The following is a 22,219-nucleotide window of genomic DNA, read 5'->3' as shown; positions in this document are numbered from 1 at the left end:
CAGCCAATTAGATCACGGACAGCGACGCCCCAGATCCCCTTCACCACATCACACACGCACACACACACACACACACTACCTGTTGAGCACTGAATGAATTACTTCCATTCTGATTTAATGCTTTAGACCAGGGATTTCCAAACACCCAGGTATTATTTCAGTAATTTAACAGAACATTTGCATTCACGGTGCACAGACGACGAATGGTCACATGACATGCAGGTAAAAAAATCAAATAAATTATTTTTTAGCCAGCGTTTCATTTTGATTGTTTTAGTTTTAAGGCAATACACCCCTGGTGCACTGTAAACCCTAACGCGTTTTGAGTTGAGCCAACTCAAATTAAACTAATGAGCTCAAACTAATGAACTTTCATGAGTATTTAGAACTTGCGTTTTCTTTTGAGTTCTCAAAACTGACACATTTAACGTTATCTGAACTGTTTCATTGTTTTGAGTTTTATGAACTTGTTTCTTTTAATTAGGACAAACTTAAATTTAATCGAAACTGTGCTAGAATTTGTAACTGTACTCAAAAGGGACATAAAATGCTAAAATTAAGACTTATATAATGTGGTTTTGTTCAATATTAACGCTAAGTGGGAGATTTAGTGGTGTTTAATGTTTATGTATGCTAGTTTAGAAGAGTTTATGTTATATTGAGTTTGGTGACGAGTGGAGCATGAGCTTAGTTTGAGAACAGATTTATGTTAAATGTATAAATTGTGTAACCAATTAGCAAACTGCATTTAGTGAATTAGCTAGTTAAAGCTAGTCAAGTTTTCACAACTCAAAATTTGAGATTACACTATATTTTTAAGTTAAATGTATTTAGCTTACTCAATTATTAGCATACTCAAATATTTCAAGTTCAGAGCAATTAAAATGTATGAGTACAAAATAAAAATCTGCAAGTTCTGCTTAATTAAACTCTAACTTCCGCCAAATTTTTATTTTATTTTTTATTTTTTATTTTTGCCAACTTATTTGGTCTTACAGTGTAGGGTAAAAATCTTATCTAATAGATAACACCATATTTTACAGTTGATTAAATCACAGTATGTCAAGTTTTCTGAAATGTCAAGATTAAATATTCAATTTCCAGCACATCAATCTGAACATTGGATAAAGCCAGATTCAAAATTATTGTTTGATTTTGTTGATGTATTAGAGTCAAAGGTTTTTAGTGAGGGAATTTTTGGTTTCTCTTTTTATCGCTCCATAAATCAGAAAATACTGTCAGCAGCCAGAAAAAACACATTTTCGACATGATGTTTTTAGGAATAAAATGTTGTACAAATCAGTGTGAATGATATATGAACAAACCCCTCGCAAAAAACCTTCAGAATATAGATATGAATAAAACTGTAAGTTTTGGTGTGTGTAAGTATTACTGAAGTGGAGAAAGAACTCTTTAAAGTATGTGAGTGATTCTACAATTGGAGATACATTTTACATTTCAAAAATGTTCACTAACAGAAATTCTTTCCAGTGTGTTATTGAAAACATTCAATATATAATTCAATGCTACTCTACTCCCTTTTTGTTTTACTTTTAACGAAAAAAGTAATTTTATTTAATATTTTATGTCAACTCTGTTACTGACAAATTAAGCAATTTGTACAAACGGGTGCACGCACGTGGGCGGATCCTGTAGCGAAAGCGATGGTTGCCATGGTAGCGAGAGTGAGTGACAGTCGCCCAAGCCAATCACTTATTTCGTCCTGAACAAAAATAATTAGAGTAGAGTAGAGTAGCCTTTATTGTCATTGTACTGTGGCAGTACAACGAAATTTAGGGTGCTCCCACAGAGCCACCCTTGCACCACACAGACAAATAAAAACACATAACATAAAACACAACAACCAAGTAAAGAGTAAAAAAAATATATATATATCGTAAGTGTCTATAGTTAAGTATCAAGTGCAGGTAGAGGGAGGTGACTGATTGTCTGCTCTTCAGAGCGGTAAGAGGTAGTTAAAAATGGAGGCTTATGTACGTTAGTGTCCCTGGATATTGACAGTACGTAAGGCCCAGGGGAAAAAACTGTTCATCAGCCTGCTAGTGTGCGATTTGGTTGAACTATAGCGTCTCCCCGAGGGCAACAGATCAAACAGAGGGTAGGCAGGGTGTGTGGGGTCACTTGTAATGCGGTGTTTATTGCAGATTAAAAAGTCTAGAGTCCCTCGTTTTTTATACTCTCTTTTTCAGAGTAATTACATCTTAAAGGTGCACTATGTAGTATTTTTGCAGTAAAATATCCAAAAACCACTAGGCCGGTGTTATATATTTTGTTCAGTTGAGTACCTACAATATCCCAGAAGTTTCCAACTATTTGTAAATTGTGAGAAAATTGCTATTTTAACTGAGGACCGGGACGTGTCAGCATAGCGTTTGAGGGAGTCGCCTGTCAATTGCGTCATATCTGCGTTACCCTCGGTTTCGGCTTTTATTTGGCAGGAGCGCTTTACTCTTAGCAGTGTGAACAAGTGAACGCACGGAGTAACGTCATAACATCGTTTTAAACACACTTAAATGTATCTAATATGATAAACAGAGCTACAATACCTCAAAATCATAACCGGAAGAGCGGATCAGTGCAAGCGCCCGGCGACTGTCTCCCGTCCCGTCATAATAAAAGTCCCGGTATTCGCGAGGCAGGTATTTGTTTAACAATCGCTCCAGCAGCTGTGCTCAGGTCCAGAACACTCGGTCCTGCTCTGCTTTAGACTACAGTAACGTTAATAACCGCATGCATGAACGTGATTTCTGCCCGAGTCCTATTTTTCACCGGCTGTGATGAAAAGACCACATCTCCCAAGATGCTGCGCTCACACTTTGCGCCATCAAAATACGCATTTGTTTTGAATAGGCGCCCTCCAGTAGACGGAAAGCTCCATAGTGCACCTTTAATTATGTATTGCCATATAAAGAAAGTTTAAACAAATTTGGACAAAAGTGTTTTAGATCATTCCTACCTACCCTACCTTTAAGAGCACATGACACTGATGAAATCACAATTAAAGACTTTTAAATAACCCACTGTGATGCATTGTTTTCCTTTTGATATTGTGCTAACAATTTTGACGTTTTACAAAATAACTCTTGGTGTAAGAACTTTTTAGATTAAAGGGGGGGTGAAATGCTGTTTCATGCATACTGATCTTTTTACACTGTTAAAGACTTGGAATCCCATACTAAACATAGACAAAGTTTCAAAAGTTAAGGATGCGCTGCACAGGTGATGTGCACAATTAACAATGTCACCAAAAAAGTGCGTTTTTGGTTGCCAGACCAAGACAGTCCTGCACAGATTCCCCAAAAACCCCGCGTTAAGGCAACAGTGGATGGAATTTGCTTTTCCGGATCAGCAACTGAGTTGCGCGAATGTTTATATCTGTTCGCTGCATTTCGGTGCCGACTGTTTCATAAACAAGGCCCAGCTCGACGCCGGATTTTCCCGATCGCCTAATGCTGAAGGATGGAGCAGTCCCAACGATAAAGGTCCCAACGTTAGAACCGCAGGCGGTGAGTAAGACTGCTTCAAATGTCTGTGTTTTTGCCTATGCTCATCAAGTAGCCCAAACATGATCACGTATAGTTAATTGATCAATGGAGCATGCGATGTGTAGTGCGTGTACATTTGTTTAGCTGGCCACTATATGTGTAACTTTATGTTTGTGTATTGTAAAAGCACTCCAAACAACAATACACAAAGAGTGGGGAAATATGTTGAACTAAATAAGCGCGCTTCTTCATTCAAATGCGCTACTATTCCGTGTCTTTCTGTGTAAACACTAGCCTGCCGTGCAAAACCAGTCCGCTTACTAACGTTACAATTGTCTACACAAACCACGCGTAAACACACACACACACGTGCACAACTGCACTTCCCACATGTACACCTTCAAAGACAAAAATACGACGATATAATTCAAGTATAAATATGTAAATAACACAAGCCGCTAAGCATATTATATAGTTAGTGTATAACTTGTACCACATACAGACGTCCTGCTCTAGTCGTTTTTGCTGCTGCTCCTGTTCAACTGCAGCCTCTGGGTCTGATTCCGGATCATAGATGTATGGCTGTATCTGATTAAAAGCCATATTTTTATTTTGAATAAAGTTTTTTCCCGCTGTTAGGGATGACACAGCTTTACGACGCACTCAACACAATAACAGCGGCGCGCACACGTCATTATTTAGCTCCGCCCACACGATACGCCCCCACCCGCTCGGCTTTTTTCGGAAAGACTCGGAACAGCGCATCTTTCTTATATAATTATAAAAAAAATAAAGACTTTTCGGAGATATGCAGGATGCAATGCTACTCTATAGGTACTCAAGATTGACATGACACTAACTGAAACTGAGTGTTTCACCCCCCCTTTAAACTATTTTCCCAGAGAGAGCACGCACGCACACACACACACACACACACACTTTTCAGGGCTTCAGATCATATCAGTGAGGAAAAAAGTTACATAATTTTCATTAACTTTCATAGTTGTGGGATTTTTAAAGCCAAAGTATGGTATTAGGAAATACAGAATTATGGAAATTACTGTTTGTAAAATCAAATATTATGGTTAAACAATGAGACTATTTCGGACAAAAATAAATGTTCAGCTATATATAAGAAAATATTATATTCAGGGGCTTGTGCAGATACTGTAAAATGATGGTCTTCTCAAGCACTACTTATTTGTTTTCAAAGACTACAATCAGAGATCACACTTATTAAAATAATGTCTTTAATATCTTTCAAATTCTAAAAAAGGTCAACAAATAAAATATACTAATAAAAGAAGTTGTACAAATAAGTACGTAATGACTGTGGCTGCTTTAACCATTGAAAGGATACTATGACAAAGATATCGCTTTCGTTAATCAAACTGAATATGTGATGGACCTAAAGAATGAAAGCTGTATCATACATTTTATATCTTTGCAGTGTTAATTTTGCATGGAAATATTGTTTTATCGAAAAAATGTAACACTTATTTAATATATATTGTCTTTCAATAATTCAAGCACTTGAAATTAAAGTAACTCTTCGGTTTCCAGGATTTAAATTTCCTAAAATAGTTGAGCCGCTTGTACAAACCCTGCATATGGCCTGTAGCATCTTTTGATCCATGGCACAACAAATTATTAGTAACAAATGATTAAAAATATAACCATTTGAATAAAGCTGGGAAAATCATGACTTTGGTCACCAAACGCAGCTGCAATTATAGAATCACCCATAATCGTAATTGAAATCTACAGACGCAAACAGTAAAACAAACAGGCAAATTTGTTTTGGACGCTTTCTTTCCACCAGTCTGAAAGATGATGTTATGGAACCAAAATAGAGCAAAATCCCAAAACGGACCAGTGCATGAAAAAAAACATTTTTGTAGAGTAGGGCAGCACAATATATCGAAATTATCGAAATATCGCAAATGTATATCGCAATATGCATATAGCAACGGCATGCAATATCTGAATGATTTTAATAGGCTACTTCAACATTGTGAAAAGTGTCCGTTTTATGTCGAAGCTGTGGCGCATATAGCAGAGAATAGACTGGGCACACGACTTTTACTTATGTGACTTACTTGACGTTAAAAAGAGTTATTAAACGCAGTAACTTGCGAAAAACAACAACTTGCAGTATCGTGCTGTGACACAGACACACACACACACACCGAAACGTGCATAAGTCGCCTCTCTGAAAGCGCGCAATCGCTTCATTTTCAGGTTCGTGTCTGCATTACATTTGCAATTACATTTTTTGTTTGTTTACATTGATGTTCAAATTATATTGTCATATTTGTGACATTAATTTTTGCTAAAACGCTGCTGGTCACTTTCAGAAGTTGTAGCGACGCCTTCTTTTCCCAGAAAGAATGTGAAACACATAAATGGTGCCATTCTCAGTTTTTTTTTTAATTTAATTTAAATAGATTTTACACAATAATTGCAATATCATATAGCATATCGAACATTGCATTATTTAACAAGGTATCGCATATCGCATTTTTCTTCAATATCACACAACCCTATTGTGGATTTATTATTAGCAATTTTACAAACACCCTACAGTTCCCTCGCCAAACCCAGTTTGGAAAACCTGCTAAAGCTGGACTCAGATTCAGGTTCTGAAAGATGATGTTATGGAGGCAAAATAGAGCAAAATCCCAAAACGGACCAGTGCATGAAAAAAATGTTTTTTGTGGATTTATTATTAGCAATTTTTACAAACACCCTACAGTTCCTTCGCCAAACCCAGTTTGGAAAACCCGTTGTAGACCAATAAAGCTGGACTCGTTGAGATTGGTCGTTCCACGGACAGGACACACGTTTGTGTTTCAGCATTGCCCCGTCTGCTTTAAGTGAGGTTTAAACAGCCCCATCTGGAGCCAGAAGGGTTTGCACACACACTGCTACCCAGAAGCCTTTTCTGCGGCCGCGAGGGTCACCGCCGCTGCCATTCTCTCTGTGGATGCCACACAAACCAAACATAGAAATCCAGGATAAAGAAATTTTTCCTGTGGTCTGAAAGCCTAACAGACATTTCTGCTTGGAAAATTGGCCTTTAAGACTCTAGTTTAGCGGAGAGACTCAGTGCTTTCCAAACTCACCTCGTGTCTAATGCTTCGGGCACACAAATCTTCAGCAATTTTGATGAACCAATATTGATTCTTAAAACTCAAACTCAAACTTTTAGGGGTTTAAGTTGATGCATTGAATGAAACGTCACAAAACATTATTTATAGCACGTACCAGTCAGTAATCACAGTAAGCTTTGATACTTTTCATGAAACAAAGCCTCAGCTTTCAAATACTGTCAGTTTCATCACTATGCACATGCACACACACACACACGCACTCACACACACGCACGCACACACTCGCATGCGCACACACATACACGGACTTGCACGCACACACACGCACGCAAGCGCAAAGGTAAATGGAAAGATTTATGCCTTCATTTGATGGCCAAAAACTTAAAAAAAAAAAACTTAAAAAATAAATTTCATAATATTTTAATTTTATATATATATATATATTTTTTTTTTTTTAAATTGTTTTTATGAATTAAATTAATTAGACAAGCTTTTTGATTATTAAATTTTAATTAAACCATTAAAATGTGAAAACAGAATTTTGTGAAAAATAAGAAGGATTTCATAAGGCCCAAAGCATATCATTTTTGTTAAGTGTTTAATACATTTTTGTTAAATCGTATTTAAAGTTCAAAATTCAAAGTTTCATGATTTCAATTCATTAGACATGCTTTTTTATTACTAAAATGTAATTTAACCGCTGAAATAGAGTCCAAAATAGATTAAAATGAAGGGAAAAAAAACGGAATTTGGAAAAAATTACATAATTTTGGGGGGAAAAAACAACTTATTTAATAGCGAGAGGTCAATAAAACAGCTGGAAATATGTGTGTTCCTCAGGGGGAAGGGCAAATATGGCCTGATATGAGGGACAGTAATGATGACAGAATGATCATTTTTGGGTGAACGACCCCTTAAAGTATCAGTTTATCCTCGTTTCTATGAAAGAAAGAAAAAAATAATTGTGTACAGTTACAAATTCAAGGCAAAAAAACTTAACTTAATATTTAATATTAATTGTCTTAATAATTGACCTCAGTAACACTACTTTGTTTTATCAATTTGAATTTGTTTTTTTTCAATAAATGTAAAATGCCTACAGATGTACAACTACTGATTTTTTGTTCAGCAAAAGTTTAATTAATAACATAATATATATTCTGGTAACTGTGTATACAGTACCGGTCAAAAGTTTGAAAACATTGCTATTTTTAATGTTTTTGAAAGAAGAGCTAATTCTCTTCAAGACTGCATTTATTTAATCATAAATCCAGTAAATCCTCCGTAATATCCCTCCAGTGTAAATCATCTGTTCTCTGCGTGAATATAAAGTAAAGTGTGATTTATTCCTGTGATCAAAGCGGAATTTATCATCATTACTCCAGTCTAAAGTGTCACATGATCCTTCACTAATCTTTTTATTTATTATTATTAACGTTGGCAACAGTTGTGCCACACTGGAGGAATATTTCACTGCTTTACTGGATTTCTGATTAAAAGGAGACAATAAAAATAGTAATGTTTACCAACTTAAAGAACACTTAATATGTGACGTAAACGATGCTATCTTTGTTTCTGAAGGAGCAATCATCTGACAAAGCAAAGATATCTGAGATATCGCTTTAGAAGAGCTCAAAACTTGACACACAAACCTCAAGAACGATGACAATCAACACATGTAAGATGAGACATTACAACAACAGATACTCGCAACACTTTACAAGACGCTCCATTAGTTGAGCGAACATCAACTAACAATGTAAAATCACATTTCTAATTTTAATCTATTTACTGTAGTTCCTGAACTTTTTGGGACACATCTACATTATCAGTAAAACAAACATCAACAAAAAAAGTTTTTCTCTGAAAAGCGGCAAATAACTTGCTATAACTTGCTTAGGGGTCGTTACACAAAATTTCACCTGGAAGTCCTAAACATTCAAGAATAACTTTAAGTATATATATATAAACTTCTGGAGGTTCTGTTTGAGTTCACAGTAAAAAACAAAACAAAAAAAAAAACACCCAAAATTCACTGGCCTTTTTCTTATTTTTGCTAAATTCATCCATTCTTAGACAACCTAAATGTAAAATTAGGGCTTTAAATTAGCTAGATTGAAATTTAAATTCAACGGATTAAAATGAAAAAACAAATCTAATTTAAGTTGAATTTTGTGTTTACATTTTAATAAATTGTTGTTACATTGTCACAAGTTTTATGATTGTAACATTTTAGACGTTCTTTTTGACAATAAATTTAACCAATAAATTCGAGTCCATAAAAATTAAAAACATTTTGCTTTTGGGGATATTTAGACAAATTTTACTACCCAGAAAGAAAGGAAAAAAAACATGCATTGCGCACACAAACAAAAGTTAATGTTCTGTAATTATACATTTACGTAGTGATGTTAACAGTGACACCAAAGCTCCGAAGCGTGTGTCAAAAAAATGAAACTTTTTTTCTGTGAAGCTTTGTATCGATGCTTGATTCGTTCTATCAAAACCACGTGACCAATGACGTCCGAAGCTTCGATTCACAAACACCCACGTGACTGATTCAGAAAGGTTTAAAAATGCGCGACACAGGGCGTGCCTTTGTGGGTGTATTGCGTTGCATTGAGCGGGTTTTTTTGTATTGCGCGAGTTTGTTATGGACCCTGTTGCAAAGAGAGGGCGTTCTGAAATGTGGGAACACTTTCATTTGATTTCGCCCAATAAAGTTGATCATTTATTTGGCTTTTGTTCTGCCGCATATATTTATCTATTTATTTATTTAATCCGCACTAGCCTATGACTTCATACATTAGAGACAAGTATAGGCTTATCCTTCTATAATCATGTGAAAGTGTGTGTGTTTTTCCTTGTGTGCATGCATTTATTTAGCATGCTTCCTTTATTCGTGAGTTTTATTTGTTTACAAACAGGAAAAATGTTCACATTCACAATACAAAATCATATCTTTATTGGTTTAAGTTACTAGGAGTATGCAATGGAACAGATTGTGTCATATAATGTCATATATAATATATTGATTAATTTATTAATCAATCAATCCATTAATTCACTTTTTGCTTCTAGATAATGCGTCGGTTGCAAAACATTTTGCGACACAGCACTTTCCCTCACTTTCACCAGCAGAGGTCCTCGTTGAGTTCTGACTTGAAAAGCTTCGAGTAATGAACCTTTTTCTGATACAACTGTGCTGAAAGCTTCACTGGTTCAGAAAGCTTCACTTCGCCATCACTACATTTACGTACTGAGAAATGTTAAGTAACTACATGTACTTACTATAGGGTGAGGATTAGTTGCATGTAATTATACATAATTTATAGTTATTAGTATAGTAAATACATGTAACAATGACACTAAAATACAGCGTTACCTAGGTTTGACAGTAAATGGATTGAGCTACTCAACCTGCTCACACTGAAATATAATGAACAGCTTAAAAGCTTAAAGTCTGTCTGTATTCCTCACTCTGTCTGCTGTATTAATCGTGTCAGCATTATTGCCATCATCATAAAACGACAAGAGTATGAATGAAGAATGCAAATCCTGCCATGTGCGTCTAGTACAGATTAACCAGCTAGAAACAAACTGCTAATTAAAATAGCATTACATTCATGTAATTAGCACTTTAAGATTCTTCGGAATGAAAAGTGCGCTATAAATACAATCTATTATTATTATTATCTGCTCATGCTCATCTGTGACTCGATATGAATTTATGTCCTCAGTTTATCATTATCTAGAGGGTTTCATTGACTTATATTCAACATAAAACGCTTGATAATGTTTGATCCGCATCAATCCTGCAAAGCAACTTGAGTGAAAACACTATTTGAACAGCAGATGCTGATATGTTCCACATGTTTGACGCTGCAGATGTCCAATATCGTAAAAATATAGTCACGGACACGGTGTCAATCGGAATACGTTACTACGGTACGCTACTATATGCGTTACTACGTTACTATATATAGCCCATACGACCCAAGTGTGACAGCTTATCATCATAGCGGCCATATATGTGTGATTAAATATTGCCAGGCGTACATGATGTTGCAGTTTTTGTGCTGTCATGCATGTGTGTTTCTTCTGATGATATTTGAGGATGTTTTGGTTGATTTCTGGTGTGTTTTGTACCTTTCCGGACGCTCCGTCTCCCAGGAGCACGATCTTCAGCTGCCGCTCCTGAATATCCTCCTCCGAGTCCGACATCACGCCACAATTCGGCACAGTTTAACCAAGATAACAGCTCAAACTCTCAGTCGAATGAGAGATAGAGATTTAAGAGCAGCGGGTTAATCTGATCACGGTCCAGCCGCCGCCATCTTCCCTCGGCGCAGACCAACACTCATCATCCTCTCACACTTCACTGTCGAACGGCTTCAGACGCGCCAGATGAGTGTGTGTGAGGTCCGTCTTCAGATCAATGCCCAGATAAACTCACCAATTATTAGATATAAGTTTAATGCGGGCGGGATTTACTGCGTTATACTGTGTTTATGTGTACTGCGCGCTCCCGCGGCTAACGGAATGGACTCGTCCTTCATGACGCTTCCCTGTTGCCATGGAGAGAAAGCGCGCGCGCGTGAGAGAGAGAGAGAGCTCAGCTTGGCATTAAAAAAACGCCAAACATGTTTAAATATTGTTTTATTTTAATGTACATTGTTAAAAATATAACAAACCGTATATGTAGGCTAACTTTAGTTGCATTATAAAGTAATTTGTGGATATATGCTATGTATTTTTTCTCAGCACTGATCATAAATGCGTGTTGATTATCAAATCCTCATCTGAGAATGATTAGTGAAGGATCATGTGACACTGAAGACTGGAGTAATGATGATAAACTCAGCTTTGATCACAGGAATAAATCACACTTTACTATATATTCACATAGAGAACTGATGATCTACACCGGAGGAATATATAGGCTAAAATGTTTTATAATAGGCTATGATGATGATTACATACAATGATTATGATACGGAAATCATATCACTCAATTGGCAAAGTACTATCAATTAAACACCTTGATGAGACTAATCCTTTCCAAATACAGAATACTGATTTAAGAGAAATGAAGAGAGAATCTCAGTAAATAGAGGATAAGAAACAACACTAAATCCGTTCATAATCACAGAAAAGATTATTGATAGATTATAGGCTTTAAAGTCATTAGATCTCGATTCCCAGGCAATCCATTAACTGAACAATTTTTGCAATGCCATGTTGCTTTGGATAAAAGTGTTTGTCAAATTATAGCCTATTTATTTCCAAAAACCTTTCTTGCGGATTTATATTTGAGACATTTAAGGATTTGACAGATGCAGAAGAAGATGTGATCTGATCTCAGTTCAAATCATTAGATTTATAAATACAGTGAATAAAACTTTTATATTCTAAATATTTTTATGTGAACGTTTCTGGTAACATCGCCTTTGCTTACTAAAGCTTCTTTAAAATGGAAAAGGGTTATTAAAATTGGTTATCTTAATAGCCTACAATGTAAAATGTGATTAGTTGTCCTTACTTAAAAATAAGTATGCAAACTTGTTGTCTCAAAAAAATTAAGCAAAGTAATCTTAAGATTAGTGAGTTAGAAAAGCTTGTTTATTTTAAGTCTATAGAAGAATGTGTGGAAACTGATTGCCTTAACACTCAGTTAAGTAAGCTTAATTGCATCAAGTTGTGCTTACTTAAACCATTCAAGTCAACATAATTCTATCTGTGAGCTGAGGAAGTGTACTCCCAGAATGCATTGCAGCATGAATAAATTAATCACAGGGCAATCGTAACTCCGTTTTATTATTTTTGGTGTTATTTTACCATTTTATTTGCTGTCTTTTGTCAGTATAACCCCAATAATGACAGCAAATGAACTTGTAATGGTCTTATTAAGTGTAAAAAAATGTTACCATTGTTGTGTTTTGCATGCTGAATGTTGAAGTCTGTGTGTGATTCAAGCATGGCCTATTATTGGATATTGTCACAAATATAGAGGCATTATACCAACACAATTAAATATTTGTCAGAAGCGTTAGCAATAAAATGTTAAAAGATCATTAATTGGCATTACATTTTTATCTTTATGTGTAGATATATATATATATATATATATATATATATATATATATATATATATATATATATATATATATATATATATATATATACTTATTACTTCCCTTCCTTTGAAATCAGATAACTGTGATTTCGTGTTGCATTGCTGCTTCAATAGGAAGAGATTTATAGTAATATAAATTAAGTTCCAAGTGCCCAACCAAAGGGAACACTGATCACCATAATGGTGAGATATTTTAGGAAATCAACATACATTTATGAAGTCAGCTTATGTGTTGCTCTCCCAAAGTATTTAGTTGTATTTTCAATAAGATTCAAGATGACTGGAAAATGAGTGAATGCAACTAAGAAGAAGGATGACTGCAGAAGTGGAGGAAATGAGGGAAAGTCTATTTAAAATATCCCCGCCTCAACCTTTGGCCCGCCCACCTGTTTTTTTTGTGTGTGTTTTTTTTTTCCTTTGGCATAATGGTACTCAAGCCAGTCAAGTAATGTTTACTTGGGTTTTCTAAGTAACAAAGGCATAGCATGCAAACAGTTCAGATTACTAAATTATTTTAAGTAAGGTCAACAAATTATTGGACATTAAGTAAAGTTCATTAAAAAAGTCTTAGTAAGAACAGCGTTGGATTTTACAGTGTAACCGATCACTGACATGGGAATCAGATATGGCTCTGCGGTCGATATATTTTGAAGAGTGTTAGTAACTAAGTGATTATAATATAAAATGGGGTTTCATGGGGTAATTTTGATTATTTAATTTAGTTTGAATCATTTTTTTTTAAATGTTATGAATTAAGCAGCTCGTAAACATATTTATCACCATTAAAAAAAACCACCATTAAACATGAAGTATTATGCAATCATTTGAGACCCGTTTTGGCATAAAGAGTTCATCAAACCTGAGTCAGGAACCCACTGAACCTTCTGTTCCGAGAGAAAAGAACCCTTTCTTTCTGACTGTGGCATTTGAATGATCTAAGGAACCTTTTTTCCACCATAAAGAAGCTTTAGTGGAGTGGAAAGATTATGGATGTTAAAGCTTCTTCACTCAACCATCAATGCCAAGAAGCTTTATTTTTAAAAGTGTAAAAGAAAATACTGTTAGGGTGTGTTTATATAGAAAGAAAGAAAGAAAGAAAGAAAGAAAGAAAGAAAGAAAGAAAGAAAGAAAGAAAGAAAGAAAGAAAGAAAGAAAGAAAGAAAGAAAGAAAGAAAGAAAGAAAGAAAGAAAGAAACTAACACCTTGTGCATCTGTATTGTTCTTCGTCTCAGTGAAACACTGCTGGGTGTGCCGGTGTCATATGGTGAAGGAAACACACACACACACACACACACACACACACACACACACACACACACACACACACACACACACACACACACACACACACACACACACACTCCTTTCAGACACAATCTACAGATATATTGCGAGGGAATAATGTTGTTAGTGTTATTATTATTAATGGTTGACTACACCTGACGTGATTTAGTTCATAGAGTAAAAATATGATTTTTAACCGATCAGTCAATTATGTAGGCTATTGATTTAATCTCTAATATAAACTATAATAAGTCACCACAGTTTGTTAAAGTGAAAAATAAACGTCGAAATCGCACATTTGTTTGAGTCTAAATGTTTCCAAGCAGTTTGAGAATCTTTTGCCGGGAGATTCCTCCAGAGATCAGATATCGCGCCGTGAGTTAATATTTCATCTAGCCTATTATTTGAGTGTGAATTTGGCTCAAAACGTGAGCTGATAACACACACACACACACACACACACACAATATCAAACACCAGTTCGTGTCGAAGCGTGTGTCACACACTCCACAGACTTATGCTGCATTTACGTGCTCTCTGAATTATCATAAATATGAGTTTTCTAGGCACAAATTGCACATGAATGCCCCACCATTTCAAAATTTGAATGGGAGCTCGTAATCACTTCAGAAGTGGGAATTATCAAATTTCGAAGAACGACTTCATGCGCAATCACAACAAGAAAAACCCGCCAGCAGAAAAATAAATAGAGCCGCTAAAAGCGGATTTTCTGGGAGTTTTGGTAAAGTCATGAGAGCTTTGACCTAATGGAGCTCCAGGGATCTCTGGAGGGAAATAAATCCTCCAGACAGACACTGAGAGACTGACCGTGAGATCGCGACCGAACGCTGGGAACGCTACGGAACCTTCCGCGGGAGGACCGACGGACTACACGGAGCTTCGCTTGACTTCACCGTTTAGACAACACAATACATGCTATGCGTTTTGATTATTGCACAACCACACTATAAAAAAACAGTTATAGCTAGGCCTCAGACAACTAATGTTGTTTAATTGCAACAGAAAAACTGTATAATTCTTAGAAACATCGATCGCCTAGCCTGCTATAGGCTATACATTTTATATATATATATATATATATATATATATATATATATATATATATATATATATATATATATATATATCCTACGAAATGTGGGACCAACATCAACATTTGGTACATTAACCAAAATATACCAAATATAAGCACAACTGCTGCAAAAACGCTGAGTGATCCATCGACGCACATTTATCGAGATTGAGATTTTTTTTTCAACCAAGTTACTCGTCTTATATTTTTAGGTTACACTTTATTTTAGGGTTTAATAGTTTCAGTGTAATTATATATTTAATAATATTAATAAACTATAGCTATATACATAGGCTATTTACAGGATAGGATTAGGGTTTGGTTTAGGGTAGTGTAATTATGCATAATTTACTGCTTCTACACAGACTACATGTAACAAGGACACTGTAAAATAAAGTGTTAACAATTAACAAACAATTTAATCACACATCTAGAAACATATATAAGATATGAGAGAGAGAGAGAGAGAGAGAGAGAGAGAGAGAGAGAGAGAGAGAGAGAGAGAGAGAGAGAGAGATTTGCATTAGTCTAGGCTAACTATTTTAGTGTATTATTTTAAAGTATTATTATGCATGATTTGAATTAAATGAAGTTTATACCATAAATAAATAAATTAATAAATAAATACTATGGGGTGACTTCTCTAGGCTAGCCTACTCATCTGATCTGAAATGATATTCCAGGGTAAAAGGAAAACTATCTGTCGGGATTTATTGCAGAAACATCCCATAAAGTCAAGCGTGAGTGTAATTGGACATGATAATTAGACATGATAATTAGCCGTGATGCTGTGACACGCTAACTGCGCGAGGCGTGAGGTTAAACACGCGCGAGCACCTGCTAAGCATTTCCACGCGCGAAACATCTGCTTCACATCAGCGAGGCTTTCACGGCCGCATTACTGAGCAGGTACAAAGAGCTTCACGATGGACCCAAAGCACATGTGCAAACTTAAAGAAGAGAAAATATAATTCAATTAGGAAATAAATGAACGTCTCGCAGGTGGAGGAGGATTCTGACCCGCGAGACTGAAGTGTCTGAAACGGCCATTTTCTTTCATTAAACGGGAAACTTGATCTAGAACAACAACTGGCTCATGTCTCTGCGCGGGAAAATGATTGCCCTGATTACTCGCCATTATGTGTGACAGGCGCGCTCTATTAGCGTGTATAAAGAAATTGTCCTTGACGTCCAAAATTTGACCATAAATACACAGGCATTCACGGGATAGTAAAAAAGTACTTATGTACTGGGAAATTGCGAGGCCGTGTTAAAGTTGCAAATCCTGTCAAAATATAGACCCTGCGCGCCAACATGACAAACTGAACACACATGTCACACAACAGAGCAATTCATTATGACGACACAATCAGTAACACGTCAAAACCCTTTGCACTCTTTATAAAACGAAAGTTTCAATTCGAATTTAGGCTACGTTGTGACGTCATAGGACATATTTTCAACTTATTTGCCATCTAAACATGCAAACAAATAGCCTACATCGATATAAAACATCAAGGAGTAGCCTATATTAATCTCCAAAGCAAAGGGGCTACTTATAGACAAGAAGGATCTTTAATGAACCGAATAATCTCTGAACCTTCATGTTGTGTGTGCGCGTGCACGCGATCGTTTCAATGATTCCCATCTGCGAATGATTTCTAGATCAGTCCGTTTGTGTTTGAGACTATAAGCTCCCCCCCCCCCCCCCCCCCCCCCCCCCCTCTCGGTCATTACACACATTTTCCCGGAAAGTTGAACCGTCGGACTCGCTGCATTTATGCCGAAGAATGCAAAGGCTCGTGCTCTTCTTTGGACGCATCACTCTCGGCACATGCACGCGCTCTCTGAGAAATTGCTTCAAAAAATATGGACCATCAATTCAATCTTCAATGCTCTGGCATATGTTAACCCAAAACAGACAGGCTATACACACGCATAAGGAAAATACTAAATGGAATTTCTGAAATACCAAGTCTCTCAATAATAACTTGAATTTCGGCGGCTTCAAAGCCAACAGCGAGACTTTAATGTGGCGATTATTGTGTTAATATTCATCCAAAATCTGTCACTTCAATCCAAGAATTTTCCACCTGAAAATTGCCAATGCAAATGCAATATTCGAGGTTTTAAAGCTCAATAATGCGCTCATACAGGCCTTCGATGTGACTCATTTGGAAAATTAATAATTTCTTGAGGAGTTTGTTTAAATGACTTTTTTTATAGTCAAACTATTTTGTATGACTATACATTTCTGAGGTTTAAAAGTCTGGTTTCTGATTTACAACATAATATTGACCAGTAGTGTATGTTGATCAGATTTTACAGTTTTATTGACAACATTATTGCTAGCCTTTTGGGCAACTGTACGACTTTTAAATTCTGCTTTTCGCTGTTTTGTTGACTGAAGACTGGCAGAATATAGCGCTGGTAAATCTGTTTAGACAAAGCTCTTCATACCTGAATCCATCAGAACAGATGCGATGACTGAATCCTGAAACCCTGATCATCTCCACCTGCTCCTCAACGCAAACTCCGAGAACAATCATATGTGATTGTGTCTTCATTTTCAACTTGAATGCAATAAAACACACCCATCATCTATGCCTGCTTCAACCAATATCAGTCAATTTCAGGAATAGGCCTACTAACTCGCCATGTCAGATTAACCACAAATAGAGCAAGCGAAATGCAAGCTATACCATTTTTTTTTATTGAAACATAATTCATACATTTATATACAAAATACTTAATTGAATTCGCTGTGCAATTACATGAGTTCAGGGAGGCTCGCGAGGCCTTCTGATCGCACAGTCGCGCATAAATCAAAGCGTTTGAAACGCGAGACAAAACATTAAATCATAAAGCCACTATATTTATTGAACATATTGGTCATTGATTTATTGTATGCACTGCTTTGTCATCTCAATGCTTTATTGTTATGCATTTCAGTAAATCCAGTAGTCCAAAATATAGCCTATTGATTTGTCAAAAAAATTGGGTCAAATATGGATAAACCCAAAAGGTTGGGTTAAAAATGTAATTAATATATTTAAACCAATGGGTTTGTCCATATTTGACCCAAACAACACATCATGTTTAGTGTGGAATAGACTGTAAATATAGACCTAAACGAGGCTGTAGAGATTAACTTTTTATGATGATCTGAAACATCTTTAGCGGCCATTTCCTAAAATAACACATGAACCCTCGGACGCTGAAGTAATGTGAATAATAACCTGTCTTTGCTGTTTTGTGTCTAATAATATTTGTTAATGACTCCAGTGGGCTCATGTCACGGCTCATTAATTTCACGCTTTGAGGATACAGAGAAATAACATCTCATAAAATGCGAGAAACACGAATGAAATTATGCACGTTTTAATGCTTGCTTTCCTTTTCATTAAACAAAAAACACGTTACACTAATATTAAAACAGGTACATGTCGAGTAAACGCTGAGTCCGATAAACATTCGGCAGATCAATATTTTCCTCAGATTTTTGAATTGTGGGGGCGGGAAAGTGCCGGGCTTACCGTTACCTTAAAAGCGCGGTAACGACGTCAAGTGCTGAATTTTCCAACCAGAAGACATTTTTGCTAAAAAAAAAACAAAACATTTTCCATACATTCTGAAATAAATCCTAGTGTTTTTACAGGAGCAAAACTGATATTAGTCCATGGTAGAAGATGAATAAAAAGGCAGTTTTAGCCCAGGTTTGAAGGCAGCTCTGTGAATAAATCTCCCGGTCGGTAAACGACTGTCTTCGGTAATAAATAGCCTACGCCAGGCGTCCGGTTGTCACTGGTTTCCCGTGATTGAGGATGAAAGGCCCCAGGCGGGAAGGCAGTACGTGTACGGGTAATAATAGGACGAGTGCAGCGAGAGTAACGGCGGTCGTAGAAGTTCACCGGGGCTGTATTGTCTCCGGTCGTCCCGGACCAACACTTTCACGGCCACTTTCTTCGCCGCCGGGGCCGAGGCCAGCAGATCGGCGGCCATTTGACGCCGCTTGGTTTTGTAGCGTCGGTTCTGGAACCAGATTTTGACCTGCGTCTCGGTGAGTTTGAGAGACGCCGCGAGGTCCGCGCGTTCCGGGCCGGAGAGATAACGCTGATGGTTGAAGCGTCGCTCGAGCTCGAACACCTGCGCGTGAGAGAACGCGGCGCGGGAACGCTTCTTCCTCTGCTTGGGCTGATGGTCGCCGCTCTTCTCCTCCGTCGCGTTACAGTCTGGAGAATAATCACACAAAACGCCTTCAGTTTGAAAACTAGCCTACATGACAAGACAAACTTGATATAGGCTGAAAAAGCCTGGCCAGAAAGTTTGAATTAACTTTAAAAGCTTGAAGGTTCTGGGTTTGGAATAGTTTTAGGCTTAAGTTTAGTCATTTTATTAAAAGCTAGCTTGCTAGGATTAAGCGAGATAGATAGATAGATAGATAGATAGATAGATAGATAGATAGATAGATAGATAGATAGAAAGTCAGACGATAGATAGCCTAGATAGATAGATAGATAGATGGATAGATAGATAGATAGATAGATAGATAGATAGAGATAGATAGATAGATAGATAGATAGATAGATAGATAGATAGATAGATAGATAGATAGATAGATAGATAGATAGATATAGTACACAGAATGGCAGTTTACTGAGTCTACTGAGTCTATATCCAACTGTCAAATTATTTGAATTTTGACGGTTGGAGTTTGAACATGGCTTGTTTGAACATTTAATCTACGCAAGCCTATGGGATTTTCCGAGTTTTTAATCGTAATTTTTAGAAAAACCTTAAATCGGATCAATTTGAAAAGATTGAGTTTGGTTTTTTTTCAAGCCAACTTAATATCCCAAAGGGTGATGCCACAGAAGAACCAAGTTCATAAAAAAACTATTTTTTCTTAGTGTGGCGGACATGTTTTTATTTATTTTTTTATATCTAAAAGAACGTTTTTCCCCATTATAAAGAACCTTTAGTGGTTCCATGGCTGATCGATCCCAATTAAGAAGTTTTTAAGCGTTATGAATCAAGCCGCTGTTCTGCAGGAGCCCAAAGCAAACGGTTCTCGACTCACCGGACACGCAGTCGCTCAGGCCCTTGCAGTGCTCCGCCGCCGTGGACTCCTGGTCCGTTTCGTCCGCTAAATCTGCGTCTTTCTCGGGCTTATTTGCGTCGCTTTGCGCTTTGGTGTCGTTGTCCTCACTCAGCCCGGAGTCCGAGTCGTAGTTCTTATGCTCCCGCTCATCGCTCCTATCCGCGCCGTCCATTTCATCGAAGATTTTCCAGCACGCGCTTTTCGAGAAACACACATCCAGATCGTTAAGATGCCGAGACTCCTCTTTTCGGTTCAGAATGGCTTGAATGGAGAACGGCATCAGAGAGTTACTGCGCACAGCCATTTTAAGGCATTAAAAGTCACTGTCGCTCACACAGCAACAGGGTTACGCGCTCCAGATCGAGCCCCGTGGCTGCAGTTGGGTCGCATCGCGCCACGCGTGAAGGGAGTTTTTGTGGATGCGCATCCACGTCGCCAGCGCGCGAGTGTGAGTGTGAACACACAGCGCTACTATCCACTTCACCTGCGGGTGACACTGACCCCTAAGGCACTCTCATTGGCCAGTCGGGCCGCTGTAGCGCGCTCTGATTGGCTGTGTGGAAGTTGCTCACATTTAGGTACAGCAGAACGCCTTTAACCCTTAAACACCCACAGAGAAAAATGAACAGATATCAATGACCCTTTAAAATCACACTGACAACCCAACACGAGCTGCGGACGGAAAAGGCCCAACTAAACGCGGATTGAACGCGCAGAATTATCGCGTCGAACGTTTTACGCGGAGTAAAATAAGCTCTATAATAATCGTGTTCAGCATCATCTCATAAATACTCGTTCATATGCCTCATATGTGTGGTTTATTCTCAGCTGCTCCAGTGGATTATAGGCTCACACCTGTAAGTAAATATTACATTTGATTAATAACGCATTAGGAGTAAAGGGGTTTGTGCTCTTATTTTAATAGATGCTCATTCATTATTTGTTTTATCTTATCTTATGATTGATAAAAACAGTCAGAGTACAAGCGGATAGTTTAACCGATTACGGCTATATATATTCCACAAAATATACAACTAATTACAAATAAAATCTCGTCAAACAAACTCCGACTCTTGTGCGCGTCATATTTGAGCATGTTTTCTGAATGCACGAGGCCCAAAACGGCACAAGAATAATATGAATTTTATGAATATGCGTCTCATCATATTTCGATATAACAGGACTAGTACTAATTGTAAATAATAATAATCGCGTCATGACAACAACAGCAAAACACACACAATCCTTCTTCTTGTCCGATTGTTCCTCATGATTATTATTTTTGAAGCTGCAGATTTTTCCTCAAATGTAGGTATAGCGTAAATATATAAGTGTCGCATTAAATAATTATAAATAGGTTCTCTTTTTGTTAGGCTATATCGCGTCTCTGACACTCTCTCTCACACACACACACACACACACACACACACACACACACACACACACACACACACACACACACACACACACAATATTATATATATATAAGCTATTATTTTAGTAAATTAATAGCTGTAATAAATATTCAATAAGCCAAGTTTATTGACCGTTGACGGGAAATATATTAAATTTAATAAAAACTTTTAAATAAATAAGGATAAATAATTAAATTTAATTGATTGTAAAATGATGTTGAGTTATTAAACCATGTTGTCGGATTTTATTGTAAATGTTAATAATCGCTCCTCTTTATGGAGATTATGTTTGAAGCTGGTCTAATAATAATAATGACAGGCTATCCATATACTTCTGTCATGTTTTTATCTAAAGCGTCATAACAGAATATATATATTCGGCTGCTTTATTTCACAAAATATTTAAAATGACAGAATTACGGCTGACTTTTAATAAGACAAGATCAATATAACATTTAGAAATTAACTTTATCGGTATATCTCCTCCTAAAATAATCAGAATCCGCGTAATTTACATTTCACGCACATTTAAATGATAGAAATGGTATTTTATCCGCGCATAAATGTTTGT

The 22,219-nt window shown here is 36.7% G+C and overlaps 2 protein-coding genes across 3 annotated transcripts in view; both read right to left on the bottom strand.

The window, feature by feature from the left end:
- rab28 (RAB28, member RAS oncogene family) overlaps positions 1–11,144 on the bottom strand; it is a 46,669-nt gene extending 35,525 nt beyond the window's left edge. Inside the window, exon 1 of one of the 2 annotated variants that reach the window (XM_067456713.1) lies at positions 10,769–11,144. In XM_067456713.1, the coding sequence (XP_067312814.1) occupies positions 10,769–10,843 (75 nt within the window). In that variant the 5' untranslated portion in view covers positions 10,844–11,144. The remainder of the gene's footprint in view (positions 1–10,768) is intronic. The other variant, XM_067456712.1, reaches the window with a different exon arrangement.
- Positions 11,145–17,829: 6,685 nt separating this feature from the next.
- nkx3-2 (NK3 homeobox 2) lies at positions 17,830–21,396 on the bottom strand. Its single transcript, XM_067458148.1, has 2 exons — positions 20,213–21,396; positions 17,830–19,364 (listed from the first exon to the last, which is right to left on the bottom strand). Exons 1-2 carry the CDS (start codon positions 20,535–20,537, stop codon positions 18,934–18,936), a joined length of 756 nt encoding a protein of 251 aa, XP_067314249.1. The 5' UTR covers positions 20,538–21,396; the 3' UTR covers positions 17,830–18,933.
- Positions 21,397–22,219: the final 823 nt, after the last annotated feature.

The sequence above is a fragment of the Pseudorasbora parva genome, chromosome 11 (assembly GCF_024679245.1).
Source record: "Pseudorasbora parva isolate DD20220531a chromosome 11, ASM2467924v1, whole genome shotgun sequence".
Taxonomy (NCBI): Eukaryota; Metazoa; Chordata; class Actinopteri; order Cypriniformes; family Gobionidae; genus Pseudorasbora; species Pseudorasbora parva.
The sequence above is the reverse complement of the archived record's forward strand: the minus strand, read 5'-3'. Positions and strand labels throughout refer to the sequence as shown.